We start from the raw sequence: 20,825 nt of genomic DNA on the forward strand, positions 1-20,825 counted from the left end.
GAGACAGACGGTGATTCTTCAGCCCCTCCTTGCTTAGTGGAAGCACCCTGGGGTCCCTCCCCCACCCCACCCCTCCCCTGGAATTACTTACCTTTCTAGCCTGGCAGCTTTCCCCTCCTGGCACCCATGGAAGAGGCCATGGGCAGGAATTCAACCCCCCCACCCGCCTCCTTCCTACTTTGTTGCCCTAAAATCTGCATCTGCCCCAGCGCCCAGCAAGATGGTTTTTGCAGCCCCTGGCAAGGGTCAGATGAGAAGTCAGAGGCAGCCAGTGGGGTGGGCACATCTGGGCTGACCAGGAGGGCATCAGAAGGTTCCCGGGCCCATTGCCAGCCAGCAAAGGGGCTCCTGGTTGACGCTGGGCAGGCCAGTCTCTAGGGGGCTTCTGGCAGATGGCACTGAAGGAAAGTGACCATACTCCCTCAAAAGTCCTTGGGATACCATCTGACCCATCCTGCTGGCTGCAGGGAATCTGGGAGATTCAAGAGGTTCAAATGAGAGCAGCCAAACGCCCTCCGGGAGGCACCACCACAGGCGAGAGCTATAATGCTGAGGGGAGTCCTGGTGACAAGGAGCGCACTTCAGGAACAAGCTGCTCTGCTTGGCCCAATCCCGATCAGGCGGCCGCGTCCTCTTGGCACCCTTCATGCTGGGCAGGAAATGCCCTGTTAGCCAGTCCAGCCACGCAAGTTCTCCAGGCCCAGACCCAAAGAAATGAATTTTTAAAAGCAGCTCCTGACCCGCTCACAGAAAAGTCACACCAGACTAGCCACGATCCTTCTTAAAAATAAACGTCCTACTGAAAAGCAGAGGAGAGCCCTCCCATCTTCCCTGGGCACCGATGCCAGTCCTAGCCAGTCAACTGGGCCTCTTCCCAAGAGAGGGGCCATCCAGCCTTGGTATGTCAGGATCCAACAATGGTGAAGAGGAGGAAATCCCAGTTTGAAAAAGGCGGCTCTCCCTGCTGGAGGATGGTGCAGTCTGGGAGGGGGGGGGGGCGTTCTTCTGAGCAACAGGAAAGGCATGGCGTTGACAGCTCGACAGCTTGCCTTCGAGGTTGGGGTGGAGATGCTGATTTGTGGTTAGTAACTCTCCTCCCCCCTGGCAAAATCCACAAGGAAGTAAGGTGGGGAGGAAACAGGGAGGGGAAGCTACGCAAAACAGTCTCTTAACATGCAGGGCTGGATCAGGCTTGGCTCCCCTCCCCCCTCCCCCTCAATCCCTTGTGGGCTTTTCCAATGGAGGAACGGCTGGGCTGGTGGCAGCAGCAGCTCAAAGGCTCTTCAGCTGGTCCTTCCCTTGCGGCAAAAGGGGTCTTCCTGACCAGGAGCAGAGTCGTCCTGAAAGACAGAAACAAACATAAGCAGAGCTTGTCCAGGAGCGGATGGCTTCCTTGCCTTGCTGCTTCTACAGAGGACAAGGGCGGGCAAGCTCTGGTTGCTCCCCCAGCCTCGATAGACTGCCATTCACCAAGGAGGCTTCCCTTTGCATTTCTGCCCTGAATGGGGGTTGGACACCGGGGCCTTCAGCTGCCACCTAAGTCCACCTGCCTGGCATCCATACACTGGGCAGCCCAGCACATGGGCAGGAGTTATGCAAACGGGTCCAGGAAGACCCCCGGTCATTGCAGCTATGGAGCATCTGATCAAGGTGCCAGGTGGCTGCCCTCCCAGCCAGCATCTTCACTTCGTGCCCCAGGCCTCTTTCCTTGGTGCTTTTTGTCCCATGGGATGGTCTACAACTTCATGTGGCAAATTGCCATCTCCCCCCTCAGAGTCCTTCCATGGGTTTCCCTTCAAGATGCTTCCCTCCCACAGCGAGGGCCCTATTCCAGCCACTGGCCCTCTCTGGATTCCCGCTCGCTGCCCTTTGGGCCTGCTGCAAAAATAAATCACCCACAAAGGAGGGGGGAGGAGGAGGAGAAAGTGTAATTTGTGAATGACCTTAGAGAAAGAGGGGAAGAGATGCTGCCTAGGAAAAGAAATCAGACAACAAAGAAGCCAGAGCCTTCAGAATCTTGCAACGGTCAGAAGAAACGCAGGAAAGACCAGCCCTAACGGGCCAAGTAGTCAAAAGCGGTGGGGAAATTTGTGCCTTCAGACCTGCGGGGTTTTGTTAATGCAGCCCACAATCCAAGCAGATTCAGCTCTTCTGGTTATATTTCCTGTCTGGCTTACCAGGGAGAGCTTCCTAAATTTCTTCCTCTGTTAAGCCCCCCTTTTCCCTGAGGCCATTCGCACCTTCCCTTAGAGAGAGAGAGAGACAGGTGTGCCCCTCCCTTACCTCACCAGCAGCTGCCTCATTCCTGCTGCTCTTCATTGCTGGCGCTGGGGGTCCGGCTCCGGATCTGGCTGCGCAGCTGTTCTATGAGCTCTGGGTTTTGCTGCTGCATCTGCTGAGCAAACTGTTGGCCTCTGGACACACAGGAGAGAAAACAGCTGTGTTAACCAGGGACTGTGATTCCTATTGGGCAGCACAGTAGCCAGGCAGGCATAGAGTCAGCTCAAGAGCTACTCGGGAAGCCCTCTGCAATCTCTCCTCTTCAAGCTGGGGAAGAGGCTGGGGGTGGGGAGGCAGGAGGAGTATCAAAGTCCAGTCCTTCATAGATCTGCCAATGACATAAAAATGGGCAGACAGCTGTAGAAGGTAGGAATGAAATGCAAAGCTACCTTGATGGGCAAGGTAAGTCAGGCAAAAGGAAGAGGATGGAGTTTACCAGGGACAAGGGCAGCAGAGTTCTTCAGAGCCATCTGGCCGTAAATTTCTAGGTTCTACCATATCGCAAGATCTAAAATGGACAGCTAACATCAAAAACATCATCAAAAAAGGACAACAAAGAATGTTCTTTCTGCACCAACTCAGTAAGCTCAAACTGCCCAAGGAGCTGCTGATCCAATTCTACAGAGGAATTATTGAGTCTGTCATTTGCACCTCTATAACTGTCTGGTTTGGTTCTGCAACCCAACAAGAAAGACACAGATTTCAGAGGATAATTAGAACTGCAGAAAAAATAATTGCTACCAACCTGCCTTCCATTGAGGACCTGTATACTGCACGAATCAAGAAGAGGGCCAGGAAAATATTAACAGTTCCCTCACATCCTGGACATAAACTGTTTCAACTCCTACCGTCAAAATGACACTATAGAGCACTGCGCAGGAGAACAACTAGGGCCGGTGAATAGCGCAGGCTGGTAAAGCCTGTTATTAAGAACACAAAGCCTGCAATTACTGCAGGTTCAAGCCCGGCCCAAGGTTGACTCAGCCTTCCATCCTTTATAAGGTAGGTAAAATGAGGACCCAGATTGTTGGGGGGGCAATAAGTTGACTTTGTAAAAATATACAAATAGAATGAGACTATTGCCTTATACACTGTAAGCCGCCCTGAGTCTTCGGAGAAGGGCGGGGTATAAATGTAAACAAAAAAAAAAAAAAAAACTAGACACAAGGACAGTTTTTTTCCCAAAGGCCATCACTCTGCTAAACAAATAATTCACTCAATGCTGTCAAAATATTTACTAAGTCTGCACTACTAATAATCTTTTCATTTTTCCCACCCACCCATCTCCTTTTACTTATGACTATCGGACTGTAACCTTATTGCTTGTATCCTTATGATTTATATTGATATTGTTTCCTGATTATTTATACCCTATAACTATCATTAAGTGTTGTATCTTATGATTCTTGATGAATGTATCTTTTCTTTTATGTACACTGAGAGCATATTCACCAAGACAAATTCCTTGTGTGTCCAATCACACTTGGCCAATAAAAAAATTATTCTATTCTAAATGAGGCAAGCAAAGCATCAGGTTGCAGAAGCGGGGGCAGGGGTGGGGTGGTTAGTGCCACACCATCACAGGGAGCCATCATTCTGCTGTATTAGTCCTTGCTCAGACCCATCTCAAGAACTGGGTGACGTTCGGAATTCAAACAAACCGGGGCCAGCTCAGCAAAGCTGTTAGGGTTAGGGACAGGAAACCAAATCCTACAAGGAGCAGTGGAAGAGCTGGGAGATTCAGCCTTGAGACCAAAAGACCTGGTGGGGGGGACATGACAGAAGAGCTGCCCCTGCCAGAAAGCTGGATGTGGACTGCGATTATGGGAAGGTGGAATCCGATGGCTGAGGACCCCAAGAGAGTCCGGGTGGAAGGACAGGGGAGCCCGTGGCCCATAGGAGGGCTGGGAGGCTTTTATTGAGATTCCAGCTTCCCAGCCTGGAGGACTCAGAGGGACCCTCCCAACTGGGCAGGTAAGCAGGGCTCTGCTGTGCTTCCCTTTGTTTTTAGGGCACCAGCCTGGAGAGGAATGGGCTGAGGGGTCATTTGGAAAGGCTGACCCATATTGGCCAGCCTGCCACGAAGGAGCAGCCATTCCCCATCCCTCTCCTTCCCCCCAAATGGAGACCCTGGTGCTTCTGGCCTTGGGCAACTATAAGGAATCCGGACAGAAGCCAAAGGGCAAGAGAGCTGGGTGGCTTCCCAGAACTTTACCATGGGTGCTGGAAGGGGCGACATCTTCACTCTCACAACGCTGTTTGTAGCAACCAGCAGAGCTTGTGACAGTACCCTCAACATGACTTTTTTCAGGCTGCGTCTTTTTAAGCAACTGTTCTGAGTGTCACAAGCCCAGGCAAGGGGTATGCTCTTTGCCTCCCCCCCCGACCCCCGAACAGCTGCAGGAGGGGCTTGTGGGGAAAACTCCTATGGGGCTTGGGGGGGAGGGTTCACAAGGGGAAGGACGCAAGAGGAGCAAAGAAGGGAGCCAAGCTGGCTGCTACTCTCCTGCCTCCAAAGACATGGATGGGATTGTTGGGTGGAAGCACCCCCCCTACTCACGCTTGGATGAGACTGGCGAGATCGTGGGGGGCAGTGCTGGCTCCCGGGGCGGCCATGGGGTTCTGGCTGCTCGAAATCATCCCGGACATGCTGCAAAAGGGAGGGGGTGATCTGTGACCCTCCACATGGGTCAGTCATGTGGCCGGAGAGAGGCTCTCCAGCAGGGCCCCAGCCACGACTCTGAAAGGGGTCGCTGAGGCCCAAACAATCCCACTGCGGGGTGGGAAATCCTTTCACTGGGCACAGGACCCCTGGAAAGGCTATGAGGGCCGGTGGGGGGGGGGTCAGAGGATTCCCAGGAATCCACCCCTCTCCCAACCCGATTTGGATTGCTCAAGTCAAACCTCCCCCAGGAAAGGCTCCCTCTCCCACCCCATGGATAGCGGGGGCAGAGTCTCCCCTCCCTCCCAGGGCTGCAGTGACTGGCTCCTGGCCGTTGGGAGTGGTCCCACAGAGCCTCTTCTTCAGAGTAAGCAGCCATTTTAATGATACCTCGATTTTGGCTGCTGGCCTGCCAGGAAACCAGGGTTGGCAAAACAGAGTAAAGGGGTTGGCAGGACACAATAAACCAAAAGGGCTGTGGTGGCTCAGGCTGTAAGATAGCCTGTTATTAAAACACAGCAGCCTGCAATTACTGCAGGCTCGAGTCCCACCAGGCCCAAGGTTGACTCAGCCTTCCATCCTTTATAAGGTAGGTAAAATGAGGACCCAGATTGTGGGGGGGGGGCAATAAGTTGACTTTGTAAATATACAAATAGAATGAGACTATTGCCTTACACACTGTAAGCCGCCCTGAGTCTTCGGAGAAGGGCAGGATATAAATGTAAATAAAAAAAAAATCAAGCCCCATGTTAACCAAGATTCCTGGCTTTGAACTTCCTTCCAAGGAGGGGAAGTAAGTCTTTTTAAAGCATTCAATTAAAAGGTGTCTGTCCTGGTGGATTTTGGCCAGGACCCTTTCCTCCAGCTCCCAGCCTTTGGGGCCGAAGGTTCGACCGCAGCCCTTGAACCAGGTCTCCCCCAGAGTGGATCCTTCAGGAAGGACAGAAAGGCCAACAAGCCTGTGGCACTCACAGTTGCTGCACCTGCGGGTTGTTCATCAGGTTGGAGGCCTGTGGAGGGACAGAAGGGAGGAAGATGGCTGACCCGGTCAGAGAGCAGGCCGGAAGCCTCACTGGCCTTTCTCGACTGTCCCTGACATGACAGGACTACACTTCCCACAATCCTCTGCCAAGGCAAAATCCTTAAACTTTATCCAGAGGAAGCGACTCTTTGAGGCAACTGGCAGCTCAGGTGCCAAAGTGCCACAGAGAGACCTGCCGACTGACACCTGTAGCCCCCAAACGGTGCCCCATGCCGAGAACTGCCTTCTTTTGGGGCGCACACGGGCCGCTTCACTGGCCCTTGGCCTCAACTGAGCCCTGTTTGGGGAACCCAACTCAGCCAGCTGGCCACCCTGAGACCCACCAGCATACGCAACCCAGAAAAGCAGAGCCCGTCCGGCTCCCACACTCACCATGCTCATGAAACCGGGGTTGTTAAGCAACCCAGCTAGGTCAAACCCTCCAGCGCTGCCCGTCTGTGGGGAAACAGGGAAAGGGGACATCAGAGTGGCCCTCTGCCAGGCATCCAAGGGCAAAGAGGCTGGGTGCCCTGGCCCAACAACTCCCCCAGGGTCGTCTTCATCAGCCAGCCAGCCAGCCGCTCACCGGGCTTGGGGCCTCCTTCATCTTCTGCTCAGTGACTTTCAAGTTGGACTTGTAGGTTTCATTCTCTGGGTCCAGCTCCAGTGCCTTCCGATAGTAGAAGACGGCCTCCGAGAGCTTGTTGAGGCTGGACAGGGCCAACCTGCAGAGGAAACAGAGGGTGGCAAAAGAGGCACCCTCCTTCCCTCCCCCACCCCGGCTCTCCTACAGGCGAGAGCTCACCAAGCTCCCAGAGGAAGGGGCGCTCTGCTCCCTCCACTGAGGCTATCTTTGCTCAGTGAATGAGGCACTCCCAAATTTTACACTGCCACCTTTACACAAGAATTCAACTTGTGCCATTTCATGAAAAGACCCAACGACCCCACTTCCTGGAAGCCAGAGAGAAAAGCTTTGCAGGAGGGGCTCTCCACGACCCCTGATGGAGGGGGGCAGGGGCCTTTCTTCCACCTGCTCAGGGTCTCCCCCCGAAGTCGGCAGTCCCTCCCCTGCCAGTCCCGAGAGCAGTGCTGGGACCCACGTACCCCATCCTGCCGTAGGCTTTGCTGTATTTGGGGTCGATGCTGATGGCTTTCTCGCAGTCCCTCACTGCCCCGGCGTAGTTTCCGAGTTTGCTGTAAGCGGCAGCCCTAAGGGGGGGAGGGAGGTCCTTGGGAGAGGCTCTCCAGTGGGCCTCTGCCGCTTCAGCACCCAACCACCCCCATTTGAGGCAGCCGTTCCCATAGAGGTGCTGGAGCAAGCACAGCTGGCAAACCGAGGCAGAAACCCTCTCTCACCGGTTGCAGTAATACACTGCGTTGGACGGGTTGAGTTCGATGGCTTTTCCGTAGAAAGAGACAGCACTTTTAAAATTCTCCACTTTCATCTGCTCATTTCCTAGAAAGATGAAACAGGGACGAGCTGCCTTACATGGCCAAGGGCAATCCTGCCCCCCCATCCTTTCATAATTGCCTGGTAGCCGCTCTGGGGATCCCTCGCCCGGGTCTCGCCTTGAGGGCCACTGCTGGCAAGCCTGGGCTCATTTCACCTCCCATGGATGACAGCCAGGGCTGCCAGCCAGCCAGCTTTCTTTCTCCAAAGGGCCTTTTCCATTTGAAACCTTGCTTGCCCTGGCTGGGCAGTCGTGTGTGTGTGTGTGTGTGTGTGTGTGTGTGTGTGCACAGCAGGAAAGCCCCCCCCTCCCCATCGCTGGAGGCAGAGGGCACTTTAATAAGGAACCCAGCCTCCATTAATGATTGTGGCTTCTCTTGTGCTACAGTCCACTGGCCTATGGAGGCTACTCTGCCCCCCCACCCATAAAGTTTTTAATGGGACCATGACTGGGGCAGAATGCAGTCTCCATTCCCGGGAGGGGGCTGTACTCCAGAGGGCAAAGCAGCAACAAGAAGCTTGGAGAGTAGTTTGCTCAGGGGGAAAGGAGCCAAGAAGGCCCCCTCCCCAGCAAGCCTTTGAGGATAGAAACAGTCGCTGGAGTTTTGCAAGGTTTCCGCTTTTAGGCTAGGAGCAATAAAGGGAACAGCTCAGCATGTCTTTCTTGTTCTTTGGGACTTGACAATGATGTCCTCTCAGAATCCCCTCCTGATGCTCCCTGTCCAGGTGCTGGGGAGTTCCCTGCTGTCTGTGCCACCCTCACCAGGGGCCTCTGGTGGCTCAACAGACTAAGTCTGTCTGTTATTAACACAGCTGCTTGCAATTACTGCAAGTTCAAGTCCCACCAGGCCCAAGGTTGACTCAGCCTTCCATCCTTTATAAGGTGGGTAAAATGAGGACCCAGATTGTTGGGGGCAATTAAGTTGACTTTGTATATAATATACAAATGGATGAAGACTATTGCTTAACACATTGTAAGCCGTCCTGAGTCTTCGGAGAAGGGCGGGATATAAATTCAAATAATAATTTAAAAAAAACCCTCCCCTGGGTGCCGAGGACAAATAGGAGCTCCACCCTCCCCAAAAGGTTCACCTTCAGTTTTCAGTCTTTCAGCTTCAGCTGCATCTTCTTCAGAGGGAGTGGCGGGCTCAGGAACGGGGCAATTCTGCAATGGCTCCTGTTGGAGAGAAGCCACCGGGAGTGACGGGGGGGGGGGGGAATGTTGTGGTGCATGAGGGACGCTATAGCAATCAAGAGGTGTGCAGGGTCAGAGTGGCTGTCCAAGAATCTTTGGCCAGAGAAGGGCCCGCGATGGCATCCCCTGGTAGTCACCTCCACTGCTTCTTCCTCTCCACACCAGTCTTCTTCAATGGCAATGCTGTCTGGGGATTATGGGAACTACCGGCTAATACCCTGAAGGACACCAAGTTAGGAAAGGGTGGCCCTACCCCAGGCAGCTGATGGCTGTCCAGTCCCACCAGAGGTGTCAGTCCTGCATGCCCTCTTCCTGCCTGGGATGGTGGGAGCAGTGCCACAGCCAGAGCCCATGTCTCAGCTGGCTTTCTAGACAGGAAGGGTCTGTCGGGCCCTGGGAGGCATTCCAAAGAGCAACCTGCCAATCTCTGTCAGAGATCTCAAAAGAGCGATATAAGGAGAGTCCTTATGCAATGCAGACACACTCAGCAATTACAGGTCTCTAATCATGAAGGCTGCCTGTGCGTGTGTGATCTTCCAGGCCTTGAGTTTTGACCTTTCTTTTTTCCTGGAGTTTATTTTCCAGATCCCTTAGGGCTTGAAACTTGAAAGTCAGTATAATTATCATAGGATCACAGCGGGAGAGGGGGGGGCTGGTTCGTTTTACTCAAGAAGTAGCTGCTTTTCCTGCATTAAGGCCTCCAAGGCCCACAAGATGTGGATTGTATAGAGAAGGAAATGGGAATCGGAGTACCTTATTTTGACCAATCAACATTTTAGGAGTTTTAAGGAATCCTAAAAGTGCTTCTTTGACTACAGTGGATCCTGCAAAAGGGCAGGTGGTCAACTTCCACAGGCCCCAAGTGTCAAAAGTTGGATGCCAACACCCGAGGCTCTGCCCAGACCAGGGATGGAGGTATCTGGATTCATAGTGCCGGGAGGTAAAACTACAAAAACCCCAAACTTAGCAGTAAAAGCTGGGTGCGGTTCCTCCCTGCCCTGAGATCTTCCTTAGAAAGGCTGCTTAGTTTCTACTTTCCAGCTGAGGGCATATTAGCATCAAGCAAAGAGGGATGAAGATGTGGTGATGGCTGGTGACTGTTTTAATATTTTTTTAAAATTTTTCCCTGGAATTAAAAAAAGGAAGCGGGGCCTGGCCATTTATGCCATCCTGACCCTCCCAGAGAGAGCCGAATGCTCTCACTGGACCCCAGGGGCCTCCCCTGCTTCAGCCCCGCCTGATGCCTTCCCGTCAAGCCCCCCCCCCCCCAAGGAAGGCCTTCGCCTCCCTCCCCCGGGGTGGGGGGGTTCCCCTTTCTCTCTGCTCAGCCGAGGCCAGAGAGGCTCCCCCGAAGAGCTCACTTTGGCCGCAGCGGCTTCAAAAATGTCCGGGAGCTTCTGGGAGATGGCCAGGCCCCTGTCGTCCACGGACACCCCGAAGGCCGTCTCCAGGCACTGGATGGCCACTGCGGGAGGGAGAGAGAGGGAGAGAGAGAGAGAGAGGCCCGTCAGGCCCGCCCGCTTCCCCGGGAAGCCCCCCCGCCCTCGGGAGACCCGGCGGCCCGGGCCGGGGAGGAGCCCTCCCACCTTCCAGGCTCTCCTGGGCGTCCGGAGAGAGGCCGCCGTGCTGCAGCTGCCCCTGCAGGAACTCGATGATGGCGAAGGCCAGGCGCTTCTGCTCCGCCATGCTGGCCCGGGGCCCTGGCGGCGGCGGCGGCGGCGGCGGCGGCGGTCCTTCCTGCGGGGGGAGGGAGAGACGCGGGAGGGTTCTGCTGGGGCCGCGCGGCACCACCACACCCGGAAGGGCCCGCCCCACACTGGCTCCTCCTCCCTTCTCCGCCCAGCCCGGCCCGGCGCGGCTCACCTCGGCGATCGCCCCAGCGCAGCGGCGGCGGCGGCGGGCGTGCTCAGCCCCTTGTCCGCCTTCCGGCCGTCTGCGCAGGCGCGAGCGGGGCAGGCCGTGGCAGGGCGCCGCGGCTGCGCAGTTGCCGGCCTCCAGGTCGCCTTCCCCCTTTGCCAGAGCTAGGAAAGGGTAGAGGGGCCGCCGCTGCTTGCCGGAGCTCGCTTCCGAGTCCCGCGCACAGGGAGCGCGATGCTCTCGTCCCTCCCAGGTCCGCTTCGCCCGTGGACGCCGGACACGCGGGACCCGCCTCCCCCGCACGCACGCACGCACGCACGCGGGAGAGGAGGGGCCGGGCTCTCGGGCGTAGAGCCTGGGACGCTGGCAGAGCATCTGCCTCTCCCCTCCGAGCGCCGGGCCCACGGAACATCCCGCCACTGGGCTGGGCGGGCGGGGGGGGCGGGGCGGAGAAGAGCTCCTACTTCCCGGGGGGCGGTCCCGTTCTGTCCGGCTCTCCTCGAACGAGAGCGAGCACGCGGCATGGCTCCCCCGACGGGTAACTGCGGGCCGGGGTCTCCCTCCCTCCCTCCCTCCGCCTCCGTGGGGCTGGGGTCCTTCTCGGTCGCCCTGGCGGGACTGGCCCGAGGGGGCTCTGACGGTGCCCGCATTGTCCCCCGCCCAGGAAGCGCCCCGGCGAGCCCGACGCCCCGCGGCAGCCGCCTGCGATGGGACCTGGGCGCCGAGCAGATCCGCAGCGCCGCCGCCCAGCTGGTCACCCGCACCCGGCAGGTGTACGACGCCGTGGGCGCCCTCGAGCGCCGGGAGGTCTCCTACCATAACACGCTGCGCGCCCTGGCCGCCGCCGAGCTGGACTACACAGGTGGGCAGTGGGTGCTAGTGGGCGCGGGCAGGGAAGCCGGGCGGGGGGCGTTAGGGCACGCGGCACATGAGCAGCGGGTGGTAGTGGGGCTGGGCAGGGAAGCCTGCAGGGGGGGAGGCTCGAGGGCGCGCGGCAGACAGGCGGGCAGGGGACGCTAGTGGGCGAGGGCAGGGAAGCCGGGCATGGGGGGGCACACTGGTGGGCAGGTGCCGCTAGTAGGGCAGACACGTAAGTCAGGATCTCCCAGCCTAGCCTGAGCATGCCCCCCCCTCCCGCAGTGCAGCGGAATATGCTGGATTTCCCACAACACGTGTCCCCCAACCGGGAGATCCGCACTGCCAGCACCGAGGCAGACAAGCAGCTCTCGGAGTTTGATGTAGAGACCAGCATGCGGCAGGATGTCTACCAGCGCATCACCTGGCTGCAGGTCAGTTGCCCGACTCTGTCGGTTCTGGCCCCATGTGGCCCTCCCTGGCCCCCGGCACAATCGGGGAGATGTCCAGACTTGCCCTGCCAAAGCCGGATAGGGTGGTTGTGTGGCCACAAGGATGAGTCAAGAGCCCTCGGCCAGCAGAGAAGGCATAGGCTGTAATGATGGAGCCTGTCTCGCAGCCGCCTGTGCGGGAGCCTCAGAGGACACCTCTGCTCTGATCTCCACCCCAAGCGCCCCCCCCCCCAATTGTCTGGGCCTCCTGGCTCTTTTAGCTGCTTCCTACTCAGCCTTTCTCGTGCCCAGCGTGTCAGTGGCCGCCGTGGCCCCAGATACCTTGGGGCCAGAGATTGGCAAGCACTTAAAGGAATCCCAGGCGGCCCTGGGTGAGTGGGGTTGGCTGCTCTGCCAAAGACCCCTTTCCTTCCCCAGGAGAAGATGGACGGTGCCTCCCTGAAGCCGGAAGCCAAGCGCTACTTGGAGAGGCTGGTCAAGCTGGGCCAACGGAGCGGTCTCCACCTTGCCGGGGAGGTGCAGGAGGTGAGGAGGCTGTCCTCTCTGCAAGTGGCTGGGCCAGAGCAAGGGACCTCCGATCCTTGGCAGGGAGGCTGCCCAGGCAGCTTTTAAGGAAGGGCGGCTGCTTTGGGGGCCTGGATCTCTGCTGGGGGCTGGGAGGGCTGCTCACGTCGTTTCTTCTCTTTCTCAGAAAATCAAGGAGATTAAGAAGAAGCTGAGCGTTCTCTGCATCGACTTCAGCAAAAACCTCAACGAAGATGCCACTTTCCTGGCTTTTACCAGGGAGGAGCTGGGTGAGGCTGCAGTGGGCCTGCGGTCATCGTGAGGATAGGTTTGGCCCTCGGCTGTGGCCTCCGGGGTGCCACGTTTTCCCCTCGGAGGGGGCTGGGAGCCGCATTGCAGCCTCGTCAGGGATAAGAATTAGTCCAAGGAAGGTTTCTCACAGGCTTAGTGCATCTGTCGGTAAAGCCAACAGTGTCAATTGAACATCTTGTAAACTTCAACCGTCTAGCACTGATTGTTATTTAGTTCGGTAATGAAACGCCTGGAAAAAAAGCCAAGCTCAGAGAACATCATGGGCCCCTTGATTGAATTCATAACTACAGAGACTCTGTTCTGTCAAAACTTCCATAATCCCCTCCTAATTTTTTATTTATTTATTTATTTATATTTATATCCCGCCTTTCTCCGAAGACTCAGGGCGGCTTACAGTGTGTAAGGCAATAGTCTCCTCCTATTTGTATATTTATATACAAAGTCAACTTATTGCCCCCCAACAATCTGGGTCCTCATTTTACCTACCTTATAAAGGATGGAAGGCTGAGTCAACCTTGGGCCTGGTGGGATTCGAGCCTGCAGTAATTGCAGGCTGCTGTGTTTTAATAACAGGCTATCTTACAGCCTGATCCACCATGGCTCTCCTCCCCTTTCCTTCCTTCTCTCTCTGGGAGGTTGGACCCGCTTCTTGGACCCAAAGTCTCTTCCTGCTGTCCCCACCTTGCTGCCGAAGATGGGAGGGAGGGCTTTTCCCAGCTCGAGCAGCCAAGGGTGGGTGGCCTTCATGTCAGGCTGGCCCTGAAGAAGCGTTGGATGGGGGAGGGGGGTTGCCTGGCATCTCTGCTGTTGCCAGAGGCTCTCTTGGCACTTCTCATCCCCTCTGCCCGGGAGCCCCTCCTGCGATGTTCAGAGCAATATAGCTGGGCTGCCTTTGCGAGTCCTCCTGCTCCTCCACCACCTCTTTCCGCTCATTCTCCACTCATGCCCTGCAATGCTGGCAGCCCATTTCTGTTTGCTTCTCCTGAACTGGCTGTAACAGGTGGGGACCCAAAGTCACACAGCCTGTGTGTGTGTGTGTGTGTTAGGGTTAGGGTGTTGGGGTGGGGAAAACTGCACCCATGGGTTACAGAGCTGTGCCAGGGCCTGTTTCGGGTTTCTCCGAGTGGGCGGGTGGTCTTGGCTGTAAGGGGCTCAGCCTGCCTAACGGGGCTCTTTCCCTTCAGGAGGGCTCCCCGAGGATTTCCTGAGTTCCCTGGAGAAGGCGGAGGATGGCAAGCTGAAGGTTACCCTCAAGTACCCCCATTACTTTCCCCTGATGAAGAAGTGCCATGTGCCTGAGACCCGGAAGCGGATGGAGGAGCGGTTCAACTCCCGGTGCAAAGAGGTATGGGGGAGAGGGGGGCCTTTCCTGCACCTGCACTGGCGGGGCAGAGGGTCCCCCCAGAGGCTGAACTTGCTCCCCTCCCCCCAAACGGCACAGGAGAACTGCCGGATCCTCCAGCAACTGGTAGAGCTGCGGGCCCAGAAGTCGGTGCTCCTGGGGTTCGATACCCACGCGGCCTTTGTGCTGGAGATGAACATGGCCAAAGAGTGCAAGACAGTGGCCTCCTTCCTGGGTGAGGTGTGGGGGAGGCTGGAGGACACCAACCAGGAGCAGTCAGCAGAGAGATGGGGGAGCCTTGCCCGCCTCGGCATCTTCTGGCTGCTCAGGGATCAAGGGCTGCGTTCTCCAGGAATGCCTGAGCTCCTACCTCAGAGCAGCCCCAGAGCCCTGCTGGGGAGGGGCCTGGGCGGGTGTAAAGGGGAAACGTGTTATAGATTGAAATTCGGAAGGGGCCATGTGTCTGCGAGTGGGAAGAGACTTGGCTGCAGTGCCCCCCCCCCAAGGCTCTGGCAGGGGCTCCCCTCGTGTGGGTGGAGGGGACAAGCTCAGCACCAGTGGGCCGGTGGTCTCTGCTCACCTCCTGGGCTCCCTGCAGACGAGCTGGCAGCCAAGCTGAAGCCACTGGGCGAGAAGGAGCGAGCAGTGATCCTGGGCCTGAAGCAGAGGGAGTGCGAACAGCGGGCACTGCCCTTCGATGGGCGCATCAATGCCTGGGACATGCGCTACTACATGAATCAGGTGGAAGAGACCCAGTACAGCGTGGACCAGAACCTGCTGAAGGAGTTCTTCCCAATGCAAGTGGTGACGGAAGGCTTGCTGGGCATCTACCAGGAGCTGCTGGGGCTTACTTTCCGCCGGGAGGAGGATTCCCAGGCCTGGCATGAGGACGTCCAGCTCTACACTGTGCAGGACCTGGCCTCCGGAGAGACCCTTGGCCAGTTCTACCTGGACCTTTACCCGCGGTGAGCCTGAGGAGTGGGCAGGCGGTGGGACATGGGACGTGGGCTGCTCTGAGAAGGCCGGGCTGCTGGACTGCCTTCAATGAAGAGGCCGCTGGGATTCCCTGCAGAGCTCCGGTTGCCCCTTTCCAAATTCAGGGCGCTGTTTTCCAATCGGAAATTAGCACACCTCAGGCCTTGATCTGGGAAGGAAGCGAGTGTGCAGAGATAGGCAATGCCTTGAGAACTTATCTTGAAACAGAGGGGTTGGGGAATATTTTGGCCACAAAGGGCAGAGGCTTACTGACTTTCTCAATTTGTGGCACCCCCCAGCATCTCAGCAGTCGTGTCTAGGCTGGTGGTTTGCGTGGAATCTGGCAGACACTGAATATCGTTGTTTCCCTTGTGAGTTTAAAATATTCTGCAGAGCCTCCCCCTATCTCTCTGCTGACCGCTCCTTGCTGGTGCCCTCCAGCCTTCCCCACGCTTTCCCACACCTCACCCAGGAAGGCTGCCACCGTCTTGCAGTTTGCTTCAGTGCACCGGGGCACACAGTCTGGGAACCACAGCTTCGGATGGAAAGGTTTGAAAAATGAAAGAGAAATTGACAAAATGGACAGTTTCAATGACGGCTTCAGTTTCTTTTCAGGAGGGTCAGTCCCCACCTTCTTTTTTCAAGCCTCCCAGTGGGACCTCTGTTGTCCCTGTGGCTGAGTCCTTCCCCATGGCTGCTGGTCATCCTCTTCTCTCTCCATCCCCCTTTCCCAGCAAAGCCGGACCTTCTTCGCCTGAGGCATCCGACGAAGGAGGATGGGTCATGGGCACCTCCAAGGGAGCCCTCCGGGTTGCTTCTTCAAGGGCTCTTTGGTCTGCTTGGCTGTCCCTGGGATTCTGGGGCTGCTGTCCAACCCCAGTGTCCAGAGGCGTCCATCCTCTTCCTCTCCTTCAAAGCCCAGCCTTCCTCTCCATGGAGGGCCAGGGGGGAACTTCCCCAATTCAGGTCTTTGTAGGGAGGGAGGCATCTGAGCCTCCTTCCGAGGCCTTCGCGGCTGTTTTATCTGCCGTCTGTGGCGGGTCTCTTGACATCCGATTCCTCCGCTGTCCGTGGCTGACCCCAAGAGACAGAAACTCTGCGCCCTTTGGGTAACTTCACTGAGGACCCTGAGGGTGCTTGCTCTGCCTGTGGATCTTCGGGGGGGGGGGGCCTTCTCGGTCCTTCTTTTGCGTCCCTTCCCTCTCTGCTCTTGGACTTCCCTTCTTGCAGATCCGGTGTGTCTTCGGCCATTAGAGTCATGAGAGCCCAGCGCAGGCTGTAGGTGTCCCTTCCACCAGTTCCCAAGCCCTGCTCATCTTCTCCCGGTCCAGCTTCCTTGACAGCTATTCCACATAGAGGCTGAATAACTGAAGCGAGGGGATGTCACCTTGTCCTCTCTCCCCCCTACCGCCCCCGGCCTGGAGCTTCTCCATGTTCTGGCCATCCTGAGGCTTCCTGGCCTGCCCTTCGGTGTCTCACCCGGACAAGGAGACCTCCTGGGATTCCCATTTCCTTAGGGTCATTCCACCGCTTCATGTGATCAACACAAAGGCCTTTCTATCATCCTTGAAGCTGGTGGGGATTTCTTTCTGGTGTTCCTTGGCCTTTTCAGTTCCCAGCAGGTGGCAGCAGCAGCAGCAGCAGCATTGCCCCCATCCCTCGGCCTTTCCTAAAGCTGGCTTGAACGCCTGGCATCTTTTCTTCCATGTCAGACTGATCTGGGCTGCGTGGGAAAGTAAGGACATTGTATGATAGTTTGCACGTTCTGTGAAATTTCTTTGTGTGTGTGTGTGTGTGGGAGTGTAGATTGACCTCTCGCAATAGGTTGGCCACTGTGTTGTTCTCCAGATTTGCTGGCCTAGGTTGGTTCTTCTTCTGTTGCTTGAGTCTCCATCACTTCCTGTAGCCTAGTGACTTGCTATGGACTCGCAGGGTTGGTTGTCTTTACCTTCTGGCACACAGGCAAGAACCTTGTTGAAGTTCTGGCTTCGTCTTCCACTTGCACAAAGATTCGGGCCCCCAGGGAGGAAAGAGTCCTGGGCAGAATCGCTTCCTACCTCACCTGTAAGCCTCACCTGTTCTAACTTAAAAACAGGAGTGATGCAAACATGAAAATGGTGCGAGCAAAATATGCAGATACCAAATTTATGTGCAGACTTTTTTTATAGTGCCCCAGGAAAAAATGTTTCCAGGCAGTTTATAACAAAGCAAAACAATATTTATTATTCAAGGCCTCTGTTTATTTTCAGAAATAACCATTAACTTTTTCAAAGGCTGTATATGGGTAGCAACCCATCACCTGCTTTTTGGGGGGTCAGCATACCATTCCAGTGTTTCCAAAAAAACAGAATAACCAACTAACAGAGTTGGAAGGGACCTTTTGAGGTCTTCTAGTCCAGCCCCTTGTTCAGGCAGGAGACCCTATGCTATTCCAGACAAATGGCTGTCCAGTCTCTCAAAAGCCTCCAGGGAGGTTTCCTGCCTCTGGCTCATTTACAACAGAGTAAGGAATTGGTCTTCATTTATGCCTGTAAGTGGGAGCATTTGGGGGTGAAATGGGCCGCTGTCAGTCTTTGGAAACTATCGTCTGCTTCAGGGCTGCTCTGACCACCTCTTTTGGCTCCTGTGTGCACCAGGGAGGGCAAATACGGGCACGCGGCCTGCTTCGGGTTGCAGCCCGGATGCCTGTTGCCAGATGGCAGCCGCCAGACCGCCGTGGCTGCCATGGTGGCCAACTTCACCAAGCCAACGCAGGAGGTGCCTTCCCTGCTGCAGCACGATGAGGTGGAGACCTACTTCCACGAGTTTGGCCACGTCATGCACCAGCTGTGCTCCCAGGTTAGGCGCAGGCCCCAGGGAAGGGGGGTCCCATCCTGCCCCCGAGGCGAGCTTTCTGACCCCCTTTTCCCACAGGCCGACTTCGCCATGTTCAGCGGGACCCACGTGGAGCGAGACTTCGTGGAGGCCCCATCTCAGATGCTGGAGAACTGGGTGTGGGAGAAGGTGCCCCTGCAGCGCATGGCCAGGCACTACAAGACGGCCGAGCGCATCCCCTCCGAGCTGCTGGAGAAGCTCATCCGCTCTCGCCAGGCCAACACAGGTGAGTGGCTGCTGGGCCTGTGGAGGGGGGACGGTCTTCATGGGGAAGGAGCCTTCTCCCATGGGGGAGCCTTCTCTCCACTTGGCCAGCTCTCCACCTTGAATCTAGGGCCGTGGGAGGGACAGATAGCAGCAGGGAGCCTGAATTGCGCCCCGCCACTCGTGTGTTTGCAATTGTTGTGGTGGGCTGTGCCCTCTCTCTAGGCTGGCCCCACTTGGGCTCTGCCCCAGCTGTCCTGCAGAGCCAGGGAGAGGACATGGGCGTAACATGGCCCAGGGAGAGGACATAGGCCGAAGGACCCCAATTGGCAGAAGCCACCCGACTTGAGCCGGGTGTCACACTCAAGTAATATCCTGCCTTGGGGAGGGGGGTGTCTGTGAAGACCTCTCCTCCCCAATTGCGCTGCAGCATAACTGACAGTACCAGGTGAGGTGCCGGGTATCCCATGAGGGACTGGCCCAGAGGTAGGGTCAGGGTTAGCCCTAACCCATGCCTCTTTTCCCCCTTTGCTTCTCAGGGCTCTTCAACTTGCGGCAGATTGTGTTGGCCAAGGTTGATCAGGCGCTTCACAGGCAGCCAAAAGCGGATCCCGCTGAGGAATATGCCCGGCTCTGCGAGGAGATCCTGGGGGTCCCAGCCACCCCTGGTGAGTCCGTAGAAAGAGGCTGCAGGCAGCCTGGCATGGTCAAGGCACTTGTCGTCCCCCCCACCCCCGGTTTGGGAGGGGTTGGGAAGCAGGAGGACAGCTGTCCGGCATGAAGCACAAGGCCATCCGTGCCAGGGAAGAATTCGGCTTTGGTGAGCAAAGCCCCTGCTTGAGGCCTGGCCATGTTCAGCAGCTCTGTCACCCAAGGCCCCTGCCGGCCTCCAAGGACTAGAGAGGAAAGACTGGGTGCTCCTTAGGTTGTTACCCCAAAGTCCATGCAGGGAGCAGCCACTCTCTCTCAGAGTGTAGGCTGATCAATAGGGGACGTTTTCTGCCAGGAGATCTGGTTTGTGAGGGATTCCACTGGGTGGCCCCCCTCTCTTGGGGCTGTCTAAAGCAAAGCCAACCTCTTGGATTCCCTGGGGGAGAGGGAACCAGGAGGAGGAAGTTGCTCAGAAGGGCCTTGGAAGCCTCCCAAGTGCGCAGTCCCAGCTGGAGGGGTTACTGCCTTTCCCCCCACCTAGCCGCAGCCAGGCCTGACGCCGCCCTCTCCTTCCTTGCCCTCAGGTACCAACATGCCGGCCACGTTTGGCCACTTGGCAGGAGGCTACGACGCCCAGTACTACGGCTACCTGTGGAGTGAGGTCTATTCCATGGACATGTTCTACACCCGCTTCAAGCAGGAGGGGGTCATGAACTCCAAGGTATGGAAACCCCTCCCACAAAGCTGGGGAAGATTCCCTCCCGCCTGCCAAGGGGAGGACCCCCAGACAGATCCTGTCTTGTTCTTTGCAGGTGGGGCTGGACTACCGGAACTGCATCCTTCGGCCAGGCGGGTCGGTGGACGCTGCAGAGATGCTGCTCCAGTTCCTTGGAAGGTCTCCCACCCAGGACGCCTTCCTGGAAAGCAAGGGGCTGGCCGTGGTTCCCGTCTCCCTGCCCTCAGCGTGCTGAGTGGCTGCTGCCCCTCTGGGACAGCCCTGGACATGGCCCTCTCCCGGGATGCTGCCATGGTAGATTTAGTGGTGTGCTTGGATTGAAGTTGCCCCCCTGCTCTAGTCACAGGGAGGGAGGGCAGCATTATTAAACTGCTTTCTCACCCGCATTCTGTGGTGGCGGTGCTAGAAAGGGCGCTCGGGGTCGTCGGCATGCAAGGCATGGATGGAACGAGCCTCACTTCAGACAAGCACCTTCTGGGGAGAGTTTCTGCCCTTTCCAAGGGGGAAGGGAAGGGCAGCCTGTGGGGCGCCCTGGGATCATGTCTCTCTGAGCCAGGGATCTGACCCCACCCCAGGCCAGCTTTGATTCAGTTTCCCAGGGGGCTCTGTGGGTTCCCAGGCTGGAGGGAGCCTCTCCTGAGGGGCACGGAGCCCTCCAGGAACAGGAGGCAACCCACAGCCTGTGACGCTGGCCTGGGAAGGGCCAGTGTGGACAGTGGGAGCGAGGGGCAGTCTGCAAGGGCTGGCATTTTCCTTCTGCCTGGACCTTCTCTGGACAGGCCTGGTCTCTGGCTGAGCCCAGCAGTTCCCATCCGTTCAATGGCCGCAGGGCAGATTCTGGCCAGGGCATCCAGTGTGAGGGTTTTCTCCTGCGGAGGACCGTGTGAAGCCAGACTCGGAGGAAGGGGGTCCACATTGGGCCGATGGGGATCTCAACTCTGGGTGGCTGGTCTTTGGTGCCTCAGCTGCTGCCACCGGTGTTGCAGTCCTGGAGAGGGGAGGGCAGAGAGGCCTCTCTGGTCAGGCTGGAGGCCTACGAGAGGCTCCAGAGCTCCCTGCCCTGCCCTGCCCTGCCCTGCCCTGCCCTGCCCTGCCCTGCCCTGCCCTGCCCTGCCCTGCCGATGGCCTCCCTCCTGGGCCTCCGTTGCCTGGGGCAGATTTGGCCTCTTCCTGTTGCAAAGGGCCTACAGTAATTCAGCGCCAAAGCTTGACTGGTCTCTGGGCTCCGCTGCTGTCCTTTGGGGCTCAGAGCAGGGGCCCCGTGCTGGCTGCTGTGGCAATGGGGGCCTCCCAAGAGGTCTGCCTTGCCTGGAAGTAGCCCAGTTTCTGGAAGGAGGCAGGGTGAGGAGAAGGGTACCAGGGCCTGGGGGGGGGGGGCTCGGCTCGTCTGCCCCTCCCTCTTTGTCCCACAGTTGGTCACATTCTCAGAAGTAGTGGAAAAAAATTGGTTCCTGA

General features: G+C 57.1%; 2 protein-coding genes across 3 annotated transcripts; one reads left to right on the top strand and one right to left on the bottom strand.

The window, feature by feature from the left end:
• Nucleotides 1-84: 84 nt before the first annotated feature.
• SGTA (small glutamine rich tetratricopeptide repeat co-chaperone alpha) lies at nt 85-10,586 on the bottom strand. Its single transcript, XM_058163740.1, has 12 exons — nt 10,472-10,586; nt 10,195-10,345; nt 9,970-10,073; nt 8,506-8,590; nt 7,320-7,419; nt 7,068-7,172; nt 6,550-6,688; nt 6,357-6,419; nt 5,915-5,952; nt 4,841-4,930; nt 2,284-2,414; nt 85-1,340 (listed from the first exon to the last, which is right to left on the bottom strand). The coding sequence occupies exons 2-11, from the start codon at nt 10,292-10,294 to the stop codon at nt 2,300-2,302; spliced, it is 939 nt and encodes a 312-aa protein (XP_058019723.1). The 5' UTR covers nt 10,295-10,345; nt 10,472-10,586; the 3' UTR covers nt 85-1,340; nt 2,284-2,299.
• Nucleotides 10,578-19,756, top strand: THOP1 (thimet oligopeptidase 1). Of its 2 annotated transcripts, none has more exons than XM_058163735.1 (13): nt 10,578-10,718; nt 11,130-11,327; nt 11,606-11,754; nt 12,190-12,297; nt 12,464-12,566; nt 13,773-13,933; nt 14,030-14,165; nt 14,529-14,895; nt 17,542-17,743; nt 17,819-18,005; nt 18,523-18,651; nt 19,219-19,355; nt 19,447-19,756. In XM_058163735.1, the coding sequence occupies exons 1-13, from the start codon at nt 10,700-10,702 to the stop codon at nt 19,603-19,605; spliced, it is 2,055 nt and encodes a 684-aa protein (XP_058019718.1). In that variant the 5' UTR covers nt 10,578-10,699; the 3' UTR covers nt 19,606-19,756. The 2 variants fall into 2 exon arrangements, with proteins under 2 accessions (XP_058019718.1, XP_058019719.1); XM_058163736.1 differs by lacking the exon at nt 10,578-10,718 and adding an exon at nt 10,802-11,003.
• Nucleotides 19,757-20,825: the final 1,069 nt, after the last annotated feature.

Source organism: Ahaetulla prasina, chromosome 1 (genome assembly GCF_028640845.1).
Source record: "Ahaetulla prasina isolate Xishuangbanna chromosome 1, ASM2864084v1, whole genome shotgun sequence".
In the NCBI taxonomy this organism is placed as follows: Eukaryota; Metazoa; Chordata; class Lepidosauria; order Squamata; family Colubridae; genus Ahaetulla; species Ahaetulla prasina.